Source organism: Lissotriton helveticus, chromosome 1_1, assembly GCF_964261635.1.
Source record: "Lissotriton helveticus chromosome 1_1, aLisHel1.1, whole genome shotgun sequence".
NCBI classification, from domain to species: Eukaryota; Metazoa; Chordata; class Amphibia; order Caudata; family Salamandridae; genus Lissotriton; species Lissotriton helveticus.
In genome coordinates this window covers 2010961945-2010982349 of record NC_136057.1, presented here as the reverse complement: position 1 = coordinate 2010982349, position 20405 = coordinate 2010961945, and the positions used below count along the sequence as shown (strand labels likewise).

The window sequence follows — 20405 nt, the reverse complement described above, 5'->3', positions numbered from 1 at the left end:
TACAACGTGACGCAACAGGGAGATGCATCACGTTGTTAAGCCCTGCCCCGCATGTAGACGTTCCTGCGCTGGGGGGACGTTCCGGCCCAGGAACGCCTCCTAAAAGTGGCTGAGTGAAATCTACAAGATTTCACTCTGTCAATTTTAGACCCATGCTGCGTCAAAACCCTGCACCTGCTTGAAGCCGGCGTAAGTATTGACGCAGCATTAACTAGATAGGGATCCCCAGAGCATTGCTGGAGCTGCGTCGCACTTGCGACACAACTCCAGCAATGCGCCACTTTTACGGCACAGATGCGTCACGCATCTGTGCTGTTTTTGCCCCATGGTGCGAAGCATTGTAAATGCGACGCATCCATGGTGGTGGAGGCATGGCACACAATAACTGGCGCATCCCTGCTGATATGCAGGGATGCGCCAGTTATTGTAAATATGCCCCCTAGATTCTTAAAGGTCTGAAACCCTGGCTACACAGTGCTTACTCTTTTCCTCCGTACTTTTCTTCTGTTCTTCCACCTTTTTTCAAGTTATGTGATTTTTATCATGCTTTTCATCCAAATACTTTGCTGATTAAGAGTTTTGTATAAATACATATAACAATAACATAACGTAACATAAGGGCAAAGTCATGGAGAAATAAGCAGTCCCGTATGTGGGTATAAATGAGGGAAATGAAAGATGTGTCTCAATAAACAAATTTGAAATGCTATAAAATGCCTGCTGTCTTGCACGAATATTCTGCACACCAAGGAATTTTTATGAAAAATGAAATCAGTGATGTCAAAGGATTTGTGGTTGATTACGTTCAGAAACACAGAAAACACCCTTTTTCATCTGGGGACCACTTTCTATTACTAGAGTTCTTTGGTAAATGCTTATTCAGCCTATCTTATCTACATACTGCCGTCATCGATTGCATGCCTCCGACCTCAACCGTGCCTTGTAGGTTCAGGTATAAAGATATATATATTGGTGATGTCTTAGTGAAAGCACCGAATGTGAACATTAATGAATAAATATGCGGTGTTTTAAACATACATCAATATTTTAATCTTCCTTAGCATGCACTACAACCCAATTAAAACAATAACAGAAAATTATAGGTGTCCTTCTACTTATAGAAATTATGCACAGATAAAAATCTATACATGGAATATTAATATAAATATGGATGACTCACATTAAATGGACGGGTAGGGGAGGCAGACATACAACAACATAAGGATCAAGTCTAAATATATGATGATTCATTGTCAGATTTACTGTAGACAGCTCTACTATTGGGCTAACATGAAAGGGAGTACATATATGTTTCTCAATAGAAAATGCTTCACATTGAAGGCGGAAGATGACAGCAGTGATTCGCTGTGGCTCAGTAGCAAATAATGTACATAGAACAGAAGTGACAAGGTGCTGAAATATAGTTAGTGGACATGAGATTTTAGGTCTTTGGGCACACAAAAGCATTATTTTGTTGAGCTCGTGTATATCCTCAGCCTGCTATTATCAAAATCATTTCAGTTTATAGCGCAGAATCAAATATTGAGGGTAATCTTGCAGCAATCCCTTATAACGAAAAAAGATTGCAAAATAAATGCGGCACTTAGAGGCCACCGTAGCATCCCTTACAATCCAATACATGTGATGTGGGGATGCAGGTGAGCACGGAATAATCCCTGTGCTCTTAAAATAGAGTGGAAAAGCGAAGCATGGTCGAAGTGTTCTCAACGTCCGTCCGTCTTGTACATTGAGTTCAAGGCAAAGTGCCAGAATTTTCCACAAAAATTCGTGCGAAAACTTCAATTAGCAAAATAATGTCATTTTATAGTATTTCCTCGTGCCAAGTTGGTACAGTACAGCAAACTATTCCGTTGAACAATTAGCATATCAAATCTCAACTTAATCTATTTTTGATTTGAATTACATAGGGTCCTAACGGAGCTGCTGGAGCTGAAGGAAGGCAAGGTGAAAAGGGTGCAAAGGTACAGTTAAAAGAGTGCGCAGCATGTCAACACATTTGTGACTAAATGGTTTAATGTGATCATTTCCTGTACAGCTTGTCAAAACGTTTGACACGAAGTGGCTTAATGTAACTTTTTCTGTTACACATGGAGAAATTGCTGTGTTACTAATAACACAAATAAACATGCTAGTCTCAGCCATCCTATGTTTTCATATTTTGAGAATTATTTACACAGTTTATTTGACTGCCAGGTTACAGTGCTAGTGTTTCATAGGGAAATTGGCAGGTCTTCACTGCTGGTTAGAACTGAAGATGGCTGTCCAGATGATGGGTTCAAAATTGCAGACAATTCACTAAAGTCGCTGCTGAAACAATGAGAGCGTTCAAAAGACACAATAAAAAATGATAGAACATGTGGGGTCAGCATGATGGGAAGTCTTTTTGTTGTGGTAAAGATAGTGCAGATATCGTCCACGTTTTTTTTTCGTGTGAGGTATTGGACCCTCTGATAGAATCTATAGAGAGGTTTTTGACAGAATTAACCGGTGATGGTGTTAAAATCTCTCAATCCATGATGTTGCTTGGTATTGGGGAGGAGGTCGGTGAGGGGCAGTCATTATATAAGCTTCAGTATTTAATCTTTACGGCCACGGCGGTTGCTGGGCTGATAATTGTCTCTTTGTGGCTACAGCAAGAGACCCCTCCCTTTGAGATGTGGCAGGCTAAGTTTCTCAATGTTTATAATGTGGAATACAGTTTATATGCTGTTAAGGGATCTAGGAAAAGGAAATTAGGATTTTTGATATGGGGGCGGTGAGGGAGTATATGGCGGGGTAATTAAGTCCATCATGTATAAAACAGGGGGTATCTCATCTAATTTAAAGCAGAGGACATCGGTTAGGATGGGGCCTAAATGTGTAATGTTGGTTGTCTTGATATAGGTGCTTTGTTTTGTACTATTTATGTTTGTTTTTTATTATCTTGCTGCTATAGAACTTTAATAAAAAAAATTAAAAAAATAATAATTATAGAAGATGGAGAAGACATTCTGTGAATTAAATATGGTCTTGAACTGAGATATAATGCGTAACATCTGTCCTAAAATAAGTTAAAAAGTCAAAATCTGAGGAGAATGTCATGATACCCTCAGTGTGCTTTGCAGAGAGCCAATTATAATGTTCATTTCTGCACCAGTTGCCATTGAAGACAACCAAGAGAGTATAATTATTTTTCAACTTTTTATCACCAGATGGCGCTCAATCTCATTCATTTGTATTACTGATTTGGTGCACTTTCTATGTATCCCTTAACTTTGTGTCCTTAACTTTGTGTCCCTGGTGCAGACAGGCGCACAATGTCCTCAATAACAAAAGAAAACGTTCTCACTTCAGTTCAACTGCAAATCCACTTCACACCTGGGGTGAAGGAAGAGCATCTATGAAAAGTAGAGCCGTAGTCTCAACTGAGACTCTGCCTTTCACTTCCAGATGATCTGGCCTCGTTCTTAGGATGAGGCATAGAATCCCCTGTGGGCGGGTGCTGCGAGGGACTGTACACTCCCTACAAGGGAATGCTTTGGGGATTCTGGGATCTCATGACCACTCACATGGGGCGCCTTTGGAGGGGTGCACAGTGTGCAATCTCTGTAGCACACAATCAGTGAAACTGCTGATGGCCTGTTTGCCCCTTTACCCACATCTGTATTATGGCACCGATGCAAAGAGTTTCCCCATTTGCATAGGACCATGCCCCTCTACAAATGAGAGAATAACACCATCCATTTAGCTTTAATGCATTATTAAATTACAGACAGGACCATGCAAGCATCTGCAGCCCCTGCTGTAATGCCAAAGTTCCCCTGGGCACACAATCTGAAAGTTGACACAAATTCTGGGCATAAAAGCTTGTCTGAACTGCTTGAATCTGTAGGTGAACTACTTTCTAACCATTAATACATTTCTTTTCGTGAGGTTTGTCAGCCATTTCAAACATATCCAGGTTTGTAAATTGTTTATTAATGGAGCTTATATTCTCATAGGGAGAGCCTGGCTCTGAAGGCCCCCCAGGCAAAACAGGACCAGTCGGGGCTCAAGGTCCTTCCGGAAAACCGGGTCCAGAAGGTCTTCGGGGTATTCCTGGCCCAGTGGTGAGTGCATAATTCATATTTAAATATATTTTCGTCTGAAATGAAGAGTGTCTTGCACTTAACAAATATGTGCGTTGTGTATCCATAGGGAGAACAAGGTCTACCTGGCGCTTCAGGCCAGGATGGTCCACCTGGTCCTATGGTAAGTACACTTTCTCCCAGTATTGTCTTCCAGTAAAACCAGATTGCTGAAACATCTACCCAACATAATAGTGCATTCTAAATTAAGAATACAAAGAAACTTAACAGTTGAAGTCGCATGACATTGCAATTTTGCAGTCTTAAAATAGTCTCCATCACCCCCATTCCATTCTGCCTCAAATATATTTATTCTCTGTAAAACGATCTGGCTTGGAGTGTCAAGTCTTTTGACTAATACTTCCAGTGAGTGTTTGCATTAGCAATAACTAACAAAGGTTATGTCTGATGCACCAAGCCAGACTTTGCGACATTCCTAACCTTCAGGCGTCTACCTTGTTCCTACTTCACTCACTCCCTTTGCACCCTCAAGAAATTCAGAGTCAGTGATGTCTTATTTCATCATATGTGATAAATATCACACCAATTATTAGAACATTGGGATGTTGAGGTCTCCATTGAAGAAAATGGAGTAGCAGCAGCCTACATGCACTGGTATAGGCCTGCTGCTTTCAACAGTACAGTGCCCTAATACACAGCCCCTTCCTTTCTCTTCCCTCCCTCTCGAAAATATATTAATTAGGTAGAGGAAGAAGAAAGGCAGAGGTCTTGCAGGAGAACACTTGCAGCCTTCTCATTTTCATCCTTCTGCAGCTCAGTTGTACTGGGGCTCCAGATGGAGGAAGGGGTGAATGATGCTCAGCTCTTTGGTGTCCCTGGCTTGACTGAAATACAGAAAGCAGTTCAGCTAAGCCAGGTAAGAACCGGGGCCTGACTTCAGCCCTTTTTCACAGATCTTGTTTTTTCGAATGTTCAAAAGCTAACAGCCATTGCCCTGCGCGCGGCTGTTAGATATAGAACATTCACAGCACCAGCTGTGATCAAAGTCTTCAGAGCTGAGGGATGTAAACCCTCGCGGACTCCTTGAGGCCTTTGTTTTACTAATTAAAACATTCTGCCCTGATGGGGCTGAATGTTCAAATAGCTTTATAGCCCACCATAGCTGGGCTATACCAGACATTAAAGGCCTGCTCCCTTGTTAAAGTACCATATCAAGCAGCAGCGAAACATTGATTGTGACGCTGCTGTGTGGAAGCGTGCATATGGTTCCACATCCTCAAACGTGGGTTCGATATGGAGATGTTTAGATCCAACGAGTTATTGAGTGTCAGATTTTCACACAAGACAAATGTGTGTGTCTTTACATTAATTTAACAGCAAGTAGCAAAATGTCTGGATCTTGATATGTGTAAAGCATTACGCATATCACTGTTTTATATATATTAATAGCCATTTATCTTCATCTACCCAGCTAGCTGCATGCAGCTCGCTAACTGTCTGTGTGTATCTGTGCCCTTTTCAATTTACGTGCACAATGCTAAGAAATGGGAACATGTAGTATTGAATTCTGTACAAAATGTATTACAATAATCCATATTTATTTACATATCTTCCTAATATCCATCATATTTGTCCAGCCTTTATTAGTCTTTATCTGCATGAATGCATTTACAGCTATACCAATCTCTAGCGGTCTGCCTGTATACTTTTGTACCTGTGCATCTATAAGTCTGTTTTCCTCTATCTTTCTCTATGTATCAATCTACCTCCCTCTACATCACTGTTCCACTGTCTCGTTTTTTATTTATAAGGCTCCCTCACTATAAACAATCTCCATTTAAGACATAAACTGCCTTGTGTATGCCGACCTTGCTGATGGCTGAATAATTCTATATCATCTTTTAAAGTATTGAATTTTGATGAGCCTCGGTTGCTATAGAACAGCATTGCATTTTCATCACATTAAATTGAACCATATATCAAATACAGAAGGAAAAAGGTATCATATGATTATTTGGTTTAGTTGTTGACTTTTCCTTGAGTGAGGCATTTCTGTATATATATATATATATACAAATCAGACATTTGGGTGCTCAAAAACATTGCTTCATTGTTTTAATATTCCCCCTTCTTCATGAATTATGGATCTTATCTGGTCTCTGTATTTAATTATAAGTCATTATGGAAATGAAAGCAGACTGCTCAGATTGATATTGTGTACTTGAGAAGATGAGGCAACTTTGAATATGTGCCAAGGTCAGAAGGTTGCCATTACTTCAAACTTGTCCTCTGCCTGGAGTTGCCAACGCCTTTCTCCTATTAACCTCACACCCCTAACACTTTAGTATGAGGCAAAGAAAATGTACACTTACTCAATTTCCTTATAATTTCTTCTGTGCTTTCTCTATACTTTTTGTTGCTAAATTTACTTAATGTTGTGAGTGAGTACGCATTGTATTGCGATTTCTTATTTAAGCACAGTGGCATTGCAGTTCATTTTCAGTTTTGTTTGCACTGAGGGAGACGCCATACATGGGGAAAAACGCTGCATGTTACTTATTTGTCAATGTTGAATTTAAATACATTGAGCAATATGTGGGAAGTTAAAAGTGAATAAAGTGTGCCTTATATAATGCCATTTCATTTTAATCTCTAAAATAAGAATTTCATGGCAAGGTTGAACACAGGGTCCCTATATATTCGGAGCTCACAAAATTGGGCTAAGAGCCTAACCTCCAAAGCATCCCCTAGTGATAAATATGTATTAAATCCTGGTGTATTTATGTATAAGAAATGTTTTGTGTGCGCCCAGTGTGGTGCTGTCGCAAGGCAGACTCATTGTTGTAGTTTTAGCTCTAAACGTAGGAGTCAGATAAAGTTACAGTTCATGAAAAAAATTAAGTCAAGCAACAGCAATTGGGTATACTATTGTCTTGACAATTTGTGGTATACAAAGTTGTGAATTCCTCTGACTCACAAATTTGCATACTTTTTTTAACATTTGCTCCAAACTGAAAAAAACAGCTTCAGTTGTGCTTTGCAGCACCAAGAATCTATTCCTACTGAAGCTCAAGTCTAATTAGGGAAATAGACAGACTGCTACTGCTTCAGGGCTGTTCGATCTGTCAGTCTTAGGATGGTCTTCCGACCAACCTTTTGCCTTCAAGCTCCTATTTTTCAAAATGTGCTTTTGTTGGCTTTAGGACTCTGCTAACCAGTGCTGAGGGGCTCGTGCTCACTCTCTCACATGGTGAAGTTGGCTTACACCTGATTAGCACCTTTAATTTACTAATAAGTCCCTAATAAACTGGTATATCATATACCGACGCCTGTAAATTAAATGCTACTAGTGGGCCTTCAACACTGATTGTGCCACCCACTTATGTAGCCCTTTAAAACATGTCCAAGGCCTGCCACTGCAACCTGAATGCAGTTTTAAACTGCCAGTTCGACTTGGCAAAATAACTCCCATGCCAAGCCTTACAACCCCCTTTTATTGCATATAAGTCACCCTAATATAGGCCCTATGTAGCCTATAGGGCAGGGTGCATTGTAATTAAAAAGATGGACATGTAACTTTAAGTTTTAAATATCATGATAGAGAACAACACCAACATTTGCTTTTCACTACTATGAGGCCTATTTCTGCCATAGGATATTTGGTTGCCGTATTACATTTAATAGAAGCTAATTTTTTAATGAGGTAAAGATTTCATGTTTAGTGTCTGAAAATTTGTATTTAAAAATCCTTCTTAATAGTAAAATCGGTTTTAAGTTACAATTTAGTTCCTTGACCTCTCCAAGCGGTCCCACATCTCCCCCACCTTAGGAAGCTCCATTGGCTCCCTGTTCAGAAGACATGCCACTTCAAGATACTGAGCCACTCATACAGAGCCCTACACAACAAAGGTCCAGCATACGCCAACCCTCGGCTGAGCTTCCATCAACCCTCCAGACAACTTCGCGCCACCTCCCTCCACCTTGCTCACACACCCGCATACTTCAAAGCCGCAGCGGAGGTTGTTCCTTCTCCTACCTTGCTGCCAGGTCCTGGAAAACCTCGCTCTTTGCCTCCAGAACTCACCCTCACTACTGGAACTCAGGAAGGGACTCAAGACCTGTCTGTTCGACTGAGCCTCTGCAGCAAGATCCTCAGTGCCTGGATACCCTCAGGTGTGATTAGTCACACTCTACAAGTCATGATTAATTGATTGATTGAAGAAGGGTGGTCACCTTTATGCTACAGAAGGAACCAGATTCTGGAAAATGACATTGTTCACAGAGGCTAAGGCGTTGAAGAATTGGATATATCCATAACACCTTGCTGTTTAAAGCAACTGTGTCAACTTCCACCAGGCCTCTTTTAAGAAGAAGCCATTCTAAGTTAAGGACAGGATGCACAGATAGTATGTGGAGTTCATGATATAAATATAAAAATACCTCATAAAAACCTTAATTATGTCATCCCCTTGCAAAATGTATACCGATCACCCATCAAAAGGGGCACACACATTGACATTTTGTCTATTCGAATTCTTTAGTTTTCAAAATTATGGGAGCCACATGTTCTTTTTGTAGGGGGATGAGTTTGTCTGCTTATTTATTTTCTGTTACTTTATTTATACTTGACATCTTAAAATAAGTGCCCTGTTACTCTCAAGGATGATGGTAATAAGAACACCATCTGAGTTTTTCACCCTCAGACTTCACATGCACAAAATAAGAAATATGTCATGGTGAAAATCTGCATAAAACAAAAATGTGTGAATTGGTGAGAAATACTGATTACTCCGTCTTATTCAACATTAGTTTGTAATGACGAGTAATCCCCAGTCCCTGGATTTCTGATTCCTACTGTATCAATAGATCTGTAGGGTCGGTGGAATTCTTAGCCAAAAACTGTCCTTCTTGTACTGGGCATCTAAGGCCCTGATTACAAGTTAAGTGGAATTCCACGCTGAGAATCCCAGCGGTCAGAATTACTGTTACTGGCCAGGATCTCCAAATTAAATTTCTGCTATTATAACTGAGTCTCTTCAGAATGCGAAATAACTCTGCAGACATGGAATTATCAAGCAGTATGCTGCAGAGTAATCCTTAAGCCATAGGGTTAAACGCACTCATGTATCAACTACTTATAGTGGGTGGTAAATGTGTGCAGTGGCTTCTGTGTGGGGCAGGGTGGCAATAGGAGAGGTAAGGAAAGTAGGGGGAAACTAGGAATAATAGTTCTAGTATAGGAGAGCATTTAAACTCCACTTTTGTGAGAGAAAAAAGTTGGTATGGATTGAGAGGCAAGGCTTGGCTGCTGTAGCCCCCAAGTGTTCATACAGTTTTACTTGCTGGAATTGCAGGCCAGTAACATTGGTTACAGTGTGGGAATACCGCTCAAGTCATTATCAGCCAGACTCGAATTCCATACAGTAATTCTGCCTGATTCGTAATCAGTGCGGAAGTGTTTTTAATTGTACATACACATCATTGAATATTATATTACTTTTTTAAACTGCATTTGTTATTTGTTGTGTTTGTAGGGTCCACCCGGCCTGCCTGGACTGAAGGGCGATCCAGGTACTAAGGGAGAGAAGGTAGGTAACACTTTGTATGTAAAATGTTATATTTGATGAACAACTATTGGAAAAGCCTTTAGTTCTGTATTTAATTTGCTAACATGTATAGAGCTAGCACATTATAGCAATACCCCCGGGAGAGAGGTACATGGAACGCACAGTGAGGGCTATAGTTTAAAAGTAGTCCCTTAGGCACTTCTTTAAAAGCACTCCAGCAGAAGTGGAAGAATACATCCATGCAGCCAATAGCATTAGGTGACAGAAGAATAGTCTACTTGTCTAAGCCCAGATCTGACTGCCAAAGTCTCAAGCCAAAGGCTGAAGAGTCCAGTGGAAGACAACCAAAAGGGGTGAATAAAACCCCTGTGTATGTATATTGTTAACATTAATTCCAATAGCCGTGCTGTAAAAACCCATACCTAAAAAGGTTTTACTCGCTGTTTGTATTCAGAAACAATATAGTATAGGCAAACTGATGTCAGTGGGCCAAGTTATGTTAACTTAAATTGTCAGTATACATTGAAGACCATAAGCAACACATGCTAGCAAGGAACCCGCGAAAAACATGTTTTCTCTTGAATAAATTAATACTGGGATACATTTACAACAAAATCAGTATTCATGAGAGCACTAAAGAAAAAAACTGAAAACTATTTATGACACTTGTTTTCTTGAAAAAAGCTTTATTGAGGAATTATTCAGCTCTTCCGTCATTAATTTGCCACTGAAAATATAAAATACTGACATTATTTTGCACTTTGAGAACGCCATGAGTGTTCATAAAGTCTGAGCCTTCAGATATGACAGCATCATTGTTCACAGCGTGGCTGCAGGAATCCGTGTAAAGAGTGCCAGTGTCATGTATATGTAATTATGGTGCGGTTTTTAGGAAGCCTGGCGTATAGCCAGCATACAGAGTTAGGTTAGCAGAACAAAAGAAAGGCCTGAGCAGTTTTCTGTATAGGTAATCATGCTGTGCACTTCCAGAGCTATACTTTGCTTACTGAATGCTGGCTTTTTACGGTTTAGAATCCATAAAGAGAGGTGTTGTACTAGAAGCAGAACACCACAAATTAAATCCATGCAGAGAAATGAAAAATCATTAAACAGGCTTTGTGAGTAAGGGATCAGTTGTTTTCCACAATAATATGCTTTTAGCAAGGACTCTACGAGTAAATATGGAGTAATTTCTCCAGGAAACTAGACTATACAATGGAATTTTAACGTTTCCTGCCATCGGGGGAGGTGTGTGTGTGTGTGTGTGTGTGGCTGTGTGTGTGTGTGTGCATGCAAAGGCACGTGGATGCGTGTGTGCGTTCATGAGTATTTCTTCTTTACAAGCGTTGTCCAGATAAGGTATGGCGAAACGTATGCATTAAGGAATTTAGGGTATTCTACAAGTGTATTAACTACAGATTTATGAATGTATGTGGCTAATATGTGTGTGCAAGAATATCCACTACAAAAATCTAACTCAACTTTCACTGCAGAGAAACATAAAAGTCTCTTTGTCAAACCATTAATCAAACTTATGGCAATCCTTCTTTTTTTCTAGGGACATCCAGGTTTGATTGGTCTGATTGGACCACCCGGTGAGCAGGGTGAAAAGGGTGACAGAGGACTTCCCGGTTTGCAGGGAGCACATGGTGCTAAAGGTGACGGTGTAAGTAAATCATACATTGTTCCTTAAACATCTCACTAAAATGTATATCTTTCATGCAAATAGGCATATTTTATAATATGGTTTAATAAATACAATAGCTAACACTATCAAGGGCTAACTCTCTATCGACCGGTTCGGCTAGTCAGTTGTTCTGGGGAAAGGAAACGGATGATGTAGATCAAAATGTGTTCCTCTTTGTGTTGACATGGATTCATTTTGAGAGTATTATTTCCCCAGAACAACCTAGTTCAAGCTTGAAACAATTGTACTGAATGCTGAGATTGTTTCAATCAATCAATATGCTTAGAATGCTGATACTAATTATTGTTGCTGCTTGCATTCTAGATTCAGTTGACATGTATATGAAACAGACAGTGCCAGTAGGTGTGTTCATTGGCTGCTGTGAAATTAGACGCCCTATCCTAGTAGTTTTAGCTGTGTTAACAACTGTTAACTGCCTGTTCACTCATTATGTGCCCTCACTTTCGTCTCAGACCCATAATGTGGGGTGGGCCACTGGCAAATTACTGCTACTGCTGAGGAGTTACATAATATAGACTTATAGCCCTCCGTGGCGGGCAATACCGGCTATTAAAGGCCCTCTCCCGCTTTAAAGGTGCGAGCCGCAGGAGAGGGACTTTAACAAGGGATGGGACTTTAATAGCCGTTATAGTCCTGCTATGAAGGGCTACAAGGCAATTATAACATTCTGCCACCCGAGGGCAGAATGTTCTAACAAATAAAAGTAAGGCTTCTCGAAGCTCGAGGGGATTTCGAGCTCCGAGAGGCCTTTGTCAAACGTTGGAATGTTGCTCTGCGGGCCTTTAGCGGCCCGTAGAAGCAGGGAGCACTCCATTGTCTTCAGTGGAGCTCCCAATATTCCAATGTTCTAATCACCGTTAACTCTCAGAGTACAGGTCAATAACACCTTTCATCAAAGAGAAGTAACACTCTTTGCTCAAAACCCTTAATTTACTTGCTGTAGTCTTTTCTGGAGGTTACCAACATGGAGTAGATTTCCTATAGCACTTTAGGCCTCACACAAAGTATAGCGATACTTTGTGGCATAGTAAATGAAATGTAAAACCACATATACAAAAAAGGAAAGTATTTAGCCAGCACTTCGTACTGAATTTTTTATTCAAAATTAAGCTTGGTTTAGAGTTTCATAAACTTCACAGTGCATCGTCAAAACCAAAAATACTTCTGGCTCCTCAGATGCTAGACTCTTTATTACGTACTTTTACAGAAAACATGAAAATACCACTGTCCTGATATATTTAACAGTTTTGATATAATTTCTAAAAAAACATGTAAGTACATTTTCCTCTGTTTATCTTTATTTAGGGTATTGGTGGTGCGGCTGGCCCTCTTGGTCCACCAGGTCCTCCAGGTTTACCTGTAAGTAACCCCACAAATAATCATGTTAGTGTATTATTCAATGAAAAGTTATAACAACAGATTTTATTTTTATATCTTTGTAGGGTCCTCAAGGTCCAAAAGGTGTAAAGGGATCATCAGTGAGTATTTTCAATTAGCAAAATGTTATGCAATGCTTCTTGATATTTAGGCTCATATTGGTTGACATGTTTGAGTGATCGTAATATATATTCGTTAAATTGTTTGTAGGGTCCTTCCGGTCAAAAGGGTGATGGTGGCTTACCTGGTCCTCCTGGGCCTCCTGTAAGTATGAGAGCATGAGTACAGTCTTCAATGTGACAGTTGTGTTATTGGGCAACTAAGTGACATATTTAAGAATGTAATATTAATGTTGGTCTCAAAGAAGACAGCTCAACAAATGAAGCAGAAAAGCTTTGATTTGTGAATATTTTAAGATGTAACAAATAAATGGATTACCTTTCTAAAAGTAACAATACATAGTGAAAAAAATGGAAGAAAATCGCAGGATATCACACAAAGATAATGGAGAGTAAATATGGTAGGGCTATCCCACAAAAATGTATGTGAATAGACCAGTTAAAATTTATGGTGATAATGTAGCAATATTCAGAAGACCGACTTTTAAATAATTGCGGTAGGAAACTCATGTTCAGTGCAATAAAGTTATAGAAATTATGAGCATAACAACAGAAATTTTGTAAAAGAACCCAAAAACTATGAATATCAGTCAGTCAACAATACATTAGGAAAGAAGGGTCTGTTCAATCTATTTAATGAACTTGGCTGAATTCAGCATTCCTGGAGGCAAGCATTTAATGGTGGATGCTTAGTTATTACTTACTTGGAAGATTATTTCTATCTATCTATCTATCTATCTATCTATCTATCTATCTATCTATCTATCTATCTATCTATCTATCTATCTATCTATCTATCTATCTATCTATCTATCTATCTATCTCTATCTATCTATCTATCTATCTATCTATCTATCTATCTATCTATCTATCTATCTATCTATCTATCTATCTATCTAACGATCTATCTATCGAACTAGCTATATATATATATAACTATCTATTGATCTAGCTATATATATATATGTATATATAACTATCTATATATACATGCATATATATATGTATATTACCTACTGGCGGTCGCCAGTAGGTATATATAGTTAGGATTTTTTCTCTATGGGTTTTTTGAAAATTCTATGTCTAATAACTTTGGCGTTTGTGGACGGAATCGGCTGAAATTTTCAGGAAAATGGCACATTTTGTTTCTGAGCAGCCCTTGAAAATTTGGGGGGGGTTCGTCCAGTGGGGGCCGAGAAAAAAGGGGGGTCCCAAAACGTGTTTTTAACATTGAGTTTTCCATAGGGCGGTTGGCCTCACTTTTAGCCCGAACGGCTGAATGGATTTGCACGAAACTTGGCAAAATTGTAGGGACTGGTAGCCCGATGTGCCTTTTGTAGGTCTCAATATATGTGCTCCAGTGGATTTTGAGAAATTAACGTTTAAAAAAAGATATATATCTGTAACAGCGGACCGGTTAGCGCTCTGGTTCGCGGACTTTTCGCGCAACGGAGCTTTGTGAAGCGAAGCTGATTGGTTCTCCGGCGTCTGTCAACATTCCAAACAGTCCGTAGCGGCCGCCATCTTGTCTCTCGGTAGGATCGAGAGACAAGAGGAGGTCAAAACAAAGGGGGAAATAACTATAAGGGGGCATAGTAGATCCTCGCTGACCCCCTAGGTTTGATGTGGAGGTTTTAAAAGGGCCCCGCGGGGCAAAAAAAAATAATAAAAATAATAATTGAACGGCTGAATGGATTTGCACGAAACTTGGCAAAATATTAGGGACTGGTAGCCCGATGTGCCTTTGCTAGGTCTCAATATATGTGCTCCAGTGGATTTTGAGAAATTAACGTTCAAAAAAAGATATATATCTGTAACAGCGCTCCGCTTCGCGTAACGGAGGTTTGCGAAGCTGATTGGTCATTCTGTCACTGGGCTATAGTTGGGCTACATCTGGCTGATATTTGGGCTACATTTGTTTTTTTGTGTGTCTGGCGGCCATCTTTGGGCTACATTGGGCTACATTGGGCTTCATTGGGCTACATTCGGCTAATTAGCAAATAGCTCATCGCAAACTAGGAATGGTAAAGAATCGCTATTTATTCCTTAAAGTTCGCTATTTAGGAAATGCAAATAACTTTTATGATACATATGGCGGTTCATCTCTAACAAGATAAGAAGCATAGGGATAGATTTATGATGACTGGCGCATCACCAGGGATGTGTTAGTCATTCTGTGCCGCTGTTCCGTCACCTATGGTGTGCTGCATTTACAATGCGGCGCATCATGGGGCAAAAACAGCACAGATGCGTGATGTATCTGTGCCGTAAAGGTGGCGCATTGCTGGAGTTGTATCGCAAGTGTGATGAAGCTCCAGCAAGGGTCGGGGGTGCCCCTGTCGCAGGGTTTCTGTTCTCACACAGAACTGTGGACAGAGGATTGGAACCTCGGCGAATTAGGGTGTCCCAAAACTCACGTTAGTAATCAAAAACTATTTAGCAAGCTAGGTACAGTGTCACATTGGATATAACAAACTCTCAATGTTTAGACAATCCAGAATATGAACTTATAGTACCTCAGGATACGTGGAACTCATGAACAGTCGGTCGTTATATATTTCTTAGAAACCAGAACATGGAGTTAAGAAGAACACATGTGTATTTGAAATGTTTATTTACTAATGCCGTCTTCTCAGGCGTAGTACCTTAGATAATAAAAGTACACATATTATCAGTAGCAAAATTACCAGCATAGTTACTAGTACATAAAAAGTGAATGGTGATAGTATGTTAACATGCTGTAAATGAATAAGAGTTAGCAACACTTATAAGCAGCCGCGGGCCGTGGAGGGAGTTACGGTGAGGCAGGGAGGCGGGGAGGGGGAGAAGCAGGGTGGAGAATACAAGTACACATATTATCAGTAGCAAAATTACCAGCATAGTTACTAGTACATAAAAAGCGAATGGTGACAGTATGTTAACATGCTGTAAATGAATAAGAGTTAGCAACACTTATAAGCAGCCGCGGGCCGTGGAGGGAGTTACGGTGGGGCAGGGAGGCGGGGAGGGGGAGGGGCAAGGTAGAGAGGGCTCCACCCTGCTTCTCCCCCTCCCCGCCTCCCTGCCCCATCGTAACTCCCTCCACGGCCCGCGGCTGCTTATATCTCACCCTCCCTAATACACATATTATATTATTTGCTAAGAAGGTCTCTTTGTGTTGGTTTAGGGCGTGCCCATACTTTAGTGTCTTACATTTGAAGGAATCACATCAGCATACACCAGCTCTCTCTTCATGTGAACCGCATCAACTGTTGTGTATGTGTGTTCGGCAAAGCAATATAAAACCCGCCTCATGCCCAGAATTGGCAGAAGTTGCACTTATGTTATGAGTATGAAGTCGTGGAGATCAGACCTCATAACAATTCTGTATCGTGTTGTTCTTGAAACTTTAGCACTCGCTGTACAGATATAGTTTAACAAGTAAAGCAGATAGTAGACCAATAACATATTATTCTCATGTAAACCACGATGAACTACTAGGTGGAAAGCTAAAGCAACAACTAAGTGTCGTGTGCAGAAGTTGCAAAAAAGGAAAAATGGCGTTTAAACCGGTAATGAGCCCATGCTAACTTAACACGGTGTAAAGATATCCAGGACCTAGATGACACCTCCTCATGATCCGGAAACGAACTGAATAAGATAATAGAAGTGCCATCTCATGAGAGCAGATTGCAAGTTTATATGTGGACGGTCCGCAAGGTAAAGCATTAAAAACTAGGAAAATTCAATGCTAAAGAAAAATAAAACAGCCAAGTACTTTATCGAGTCTTAAGCCAATAGGCAAGGTAAATAATAAAAAATTGACAAATAAGTCCATGAATTGTCAATGAAATGCTAGTACTCAGCATATCAAACATGAAAAAGGTCTATGACATAACTGTGTATGCAAAATAAGCTGCAACAGCCTCCAATAGGAAGTCACCGTCTTCATCCGAAAACAGTTCAGCCATCCAATTTAAAAGCGGAAAAGAACATACGTGCTCTCCCAGCACCGGATCCTCTATCACCATCAGAGGACAGCTCGGTGGGTTTTCAAGAAAGCTGTGTTCCAAGAAAGACTGTGCTGCCGCCAGTAAATTCCAGGGACCAAGTAGTCCATGCATCAATGCCACAGCCATAATCCTTTCGCCAGGACAAATCAACTCGTGAGTAATGATAGGAGTCATCAGCTGATTAAAGTCGACGTCAGGAGAAACCGGTCCGCAGAGACACAAATCAATGGCCCAATCGAAATCACAGGTCAGGCAGTGAAATACAGGCTGGACACAGGTGAAGTAGGAGAACCGAAAAGATAATCCATATGCCGTGCTTAATATCGCCAACGGCATTGTGCCATAATATTCTAGCATGCGATTGCGGAACAGTGTCAGCAGCTGCAGGGTCGGAGGTTGCATAGGAGGGACATCCATATTTAAAAATGTAAAAAAGCACAAGAGCGTCCGCTGGTAATGCAAGTAAAAATGCAATCCACGAAGCAGAGTGGAGAAAATGGAATGAAAGGGAGCAGGGATGACTCCAAAGATTTTCTCAAATGAAGTCACGAGACCACTGGTAACAACTTTAAAAAAGTGTGCCAGGGATTTTGTGTAGGATGCGTTAAAGATAGTCGGAAACATGTTGCTGAAATTGAAAGGCAAACCTGTGTACGGGTGTTCGCTATGTGAAGTACGAAAGTTTCACGGGCCGAACTCAAGGCCACCTCTCTCTGAGACAAAAGAGCTCTTATTCTTGTCATGCCGTTGAAACGTGTCCCAAGGTTGGTATTTGTGGCCAGATTGAAAACTCCCTATGTTCATGTGTGGGAGGAAATAGAACATTTCTGCAGCAAATAACCCGTTCACTTACTGTTACGATAAAAGGAATACTTTTTAATTAACTCAGAACAATCTTCATTATTGAGCATCAAATAACTACCATTTTCCAACAACTTGAACGTGGGGATGATAGCAGGAACTGGCGTGCCTTGCAACACGCAAGCCATATTTGGTCGGTGTTTGTTGCATGAATCGTGTAACTGTATGTGCCTACACATTAGTGAATGATCTGGCGTCTCAGTGCATTCCTCTCCATTCAGATAAACTTCTTGATCATCTTTGAAACATCTGTATGTGTATGGAAGCGACCAGACCTCATGAACAAAAGCACTACCTAAAGGTTCATAAAGACCTATTGGTATATATTTCATACAATTTGAAAACTTATATAAAGCAAAAGGCAGCGTTATTAAACCGTGGATAAGGCATGTTGCCAAAAAACCCGCAATCCTCTGCTGATGATGTCACTGAGCATGTCATGAATGATGTAATATGTGACATCATCAGTAGTGGATTATGGGTAATAGTATCTCTAGTTTACTCCCCTATAGCTGTCTTTCTTTTAACATAAGTGTGTGTTTCCTTCCCTTATACTTACTGTTTTTGGTTCGCTTCCAGTTCGCGTACCAGCGAGCGAACTAGGAAGCGAACTAAGAGAAATAGAGGTTGGCACAGTTCCAAATATTGTACCAATTTTTTAATAACGGGGAGGTAGTTCTGAAAAGAACTTTTTTTTTTATTTTTCTGAACATTTTTTTACTGTTTTTGAATTTTTCGGAACAGTTTTATATTTTTTTGGGTTTTTCTTGGAGGGGGCAATGAAAACGATTCATTGTAAAGGGCTCAACAGGAGCAACAAAACAAAAAAAAGAAGTATTTATTATTTTGGGCGTTTCGGACAAACTTGCATATGATAGTCAATAGCTCTGTTGATCAGAGTGATGCTTCTTTCTCCGTAGGAAATGAATCCATCGCAAAATACGCAGGTGTGTTTTACTTCACCAAATCTCATTTGTATATTTGGCACCATCTCCCTGCCCTCTGGTCCCGTTACTTCCGGTACAACAGATCTTCTAGCCATAATAGGGAGATTATCTAGGTCGTTCCGAAACTGTGCAGCACTGTAGTTGTTAGGATGCCACCTAGTCATATGGCGATGCATTGTGTAGTTTCCGAAACTGTATTTTTTGTCGGTCCCTCTGGACAGTCTATCTTGACATATAAGGCAAGTTACGTATCTTGCATTTACTTTTTTCTGACCTTTGGGAATTTTTAAAAATTGCCAAATGAAGTTTTCTTTCCGGTGAGACGTCTTGGGCTGCTCAGGCAAAAACTGCCTCTCTTCGTGCTCGTCCTCCTGTTCCTCTTCTTCTTCTTCTTGTTGAATTACAACTTGAGCAGGTGGTCCACTCTTCCTTGGATGTGGTGGAGGTGGTGGGGAAGCACCAGCTGAAGCTACTAAAGAAGCCATTGCTCAGTGATCACAAAGGGTCTTTCTCTCACAATGATGAAAGTCAGAGTGAGGAAAGAAGGAGGGATTTTCATCATTTGGGAAAAACAAGAGTTCTCAACCAATCAAAAGTGTTCATTTTAGATTATATGACCTAGTCTTACATCATTAGGAAACCAAAAGTGAAATGAACCAATGAAAAGTGTTATTACCAAGTCACATGACTTGCTGTGTTTACGTTAAGCGCTTTGCAGGGCCTCCCGGTTTGCTTCCAGAAACCTGCGCTTTGGCACTCGCTTCGCGTACCAGTTTGCTAACGTAGCACGTCATATGACGTATCAAGCGACAACGTGGAACGTCATGCGGACGGGAGGCGTCACGATGTTGTTTTCTAACGCGGCACTTGCGGTAAAGAAACGTTTACCGGCTCGCGGTCTATTTCGCGGCATCAAGGTCAGCTAACGGGAAGCTTCCCGATTCGCGAAGCGGGAACGAAGAAAAAAAAATATTTTAAAAAAAAATTATTCATAAACATATAAAATATATTTTTGGATTTAAAGAAGAATACATTTTACAGCTACAGATATTAGCTGTTAAAAAACCAATGAAATTCACAGAAAAAACCATAGGTTATAGACCATATATAGTTAGGAATTAGCATTTACAAAACCTTGAAAATTCACTGAAAAAACCATAGGTTATAGACCATATATAGTTAGGAATTAGCATTTAAAAAACCTTATTTTACTCACACAAAACCATTGAAATTCCATATATAGTTAGTTGCACTAACTATATATCGCGCACCCGCAATCCACTGCTGATGATGTCACATATTACATCATTCATGACATGGTCAGTGACATCACTGATGACATCACTGATGACATCTCAAATGACATCACTGATGACATCACTGATGACATCATCCAGTGACTGTGTGTTTCTGTAAAGTTTAAATATGTTTGATATATTGAAGAATGAGTGGATGTATAAGTGTCTGGATGAAGGATTTAGTAGGTGCGTGACTGACTGTATGAGTGAGTGATTAAATGTGTCTCACTGAATGCATGGGTTAGTGACTAAACTGTCTTAATTTGTGCATCATTATGTCTGTTGTGATGTAAACTGCTGCATGTGTTGATCATTAGCTATACGAGAGGCTATATGTGTTATTAATTGGTTGCCCAAGTATTTCTATGGGAGATTGAGTTTGTGTGGGGGTGGCTGGAAGGTGTGTGACTCTGTGCATAGATGTGTGAGCAGTTTATTCACTAGGTGT

General features: G+C 40.2%; 1 protein-coding gene across 3 annotated transcripts in view; it reads left to right on the top strand.

Annotated features, from left to right (window-relative positions):
* The window catches only part of COL11A1 (collagen type XI alpha 1 chain), a 393245-nt gene that overhangs the window by 345709 nt on the left and 27131 nt on the right, over positions 1-20405 (top strand). For all 3 annotated transcript variants that reach the window (XM_078644690.1, XM_078644705.1, XM_078644698.1), the window contains 8 exons: positions 1929-1982; positions 4002-4109; positions 4198-4251; positions 9623-9676; positions 11214-11321; positions 12669-12722; positions 12806-12841; positions 12951-13004. In XM_078644690.1, coding sequence (XP_078500816.1) covers positions 1929-1982; positions 4002-4109; positions 4198-4251; positions 9623-9676; positions 11214-11321; positions 12669-12722; positions 12806-12841; positions 12951-13004 — 522 coding nt within the window. The remainder of the gene's footprint in view (positions 1-1928; positions 1983-4001; positions 4110-4197; positions 4252-9622; positions 9677-11213; positions 11322-12668; positions 12723-12805; positions 12842-12950; positions 13005-20405) is intronic.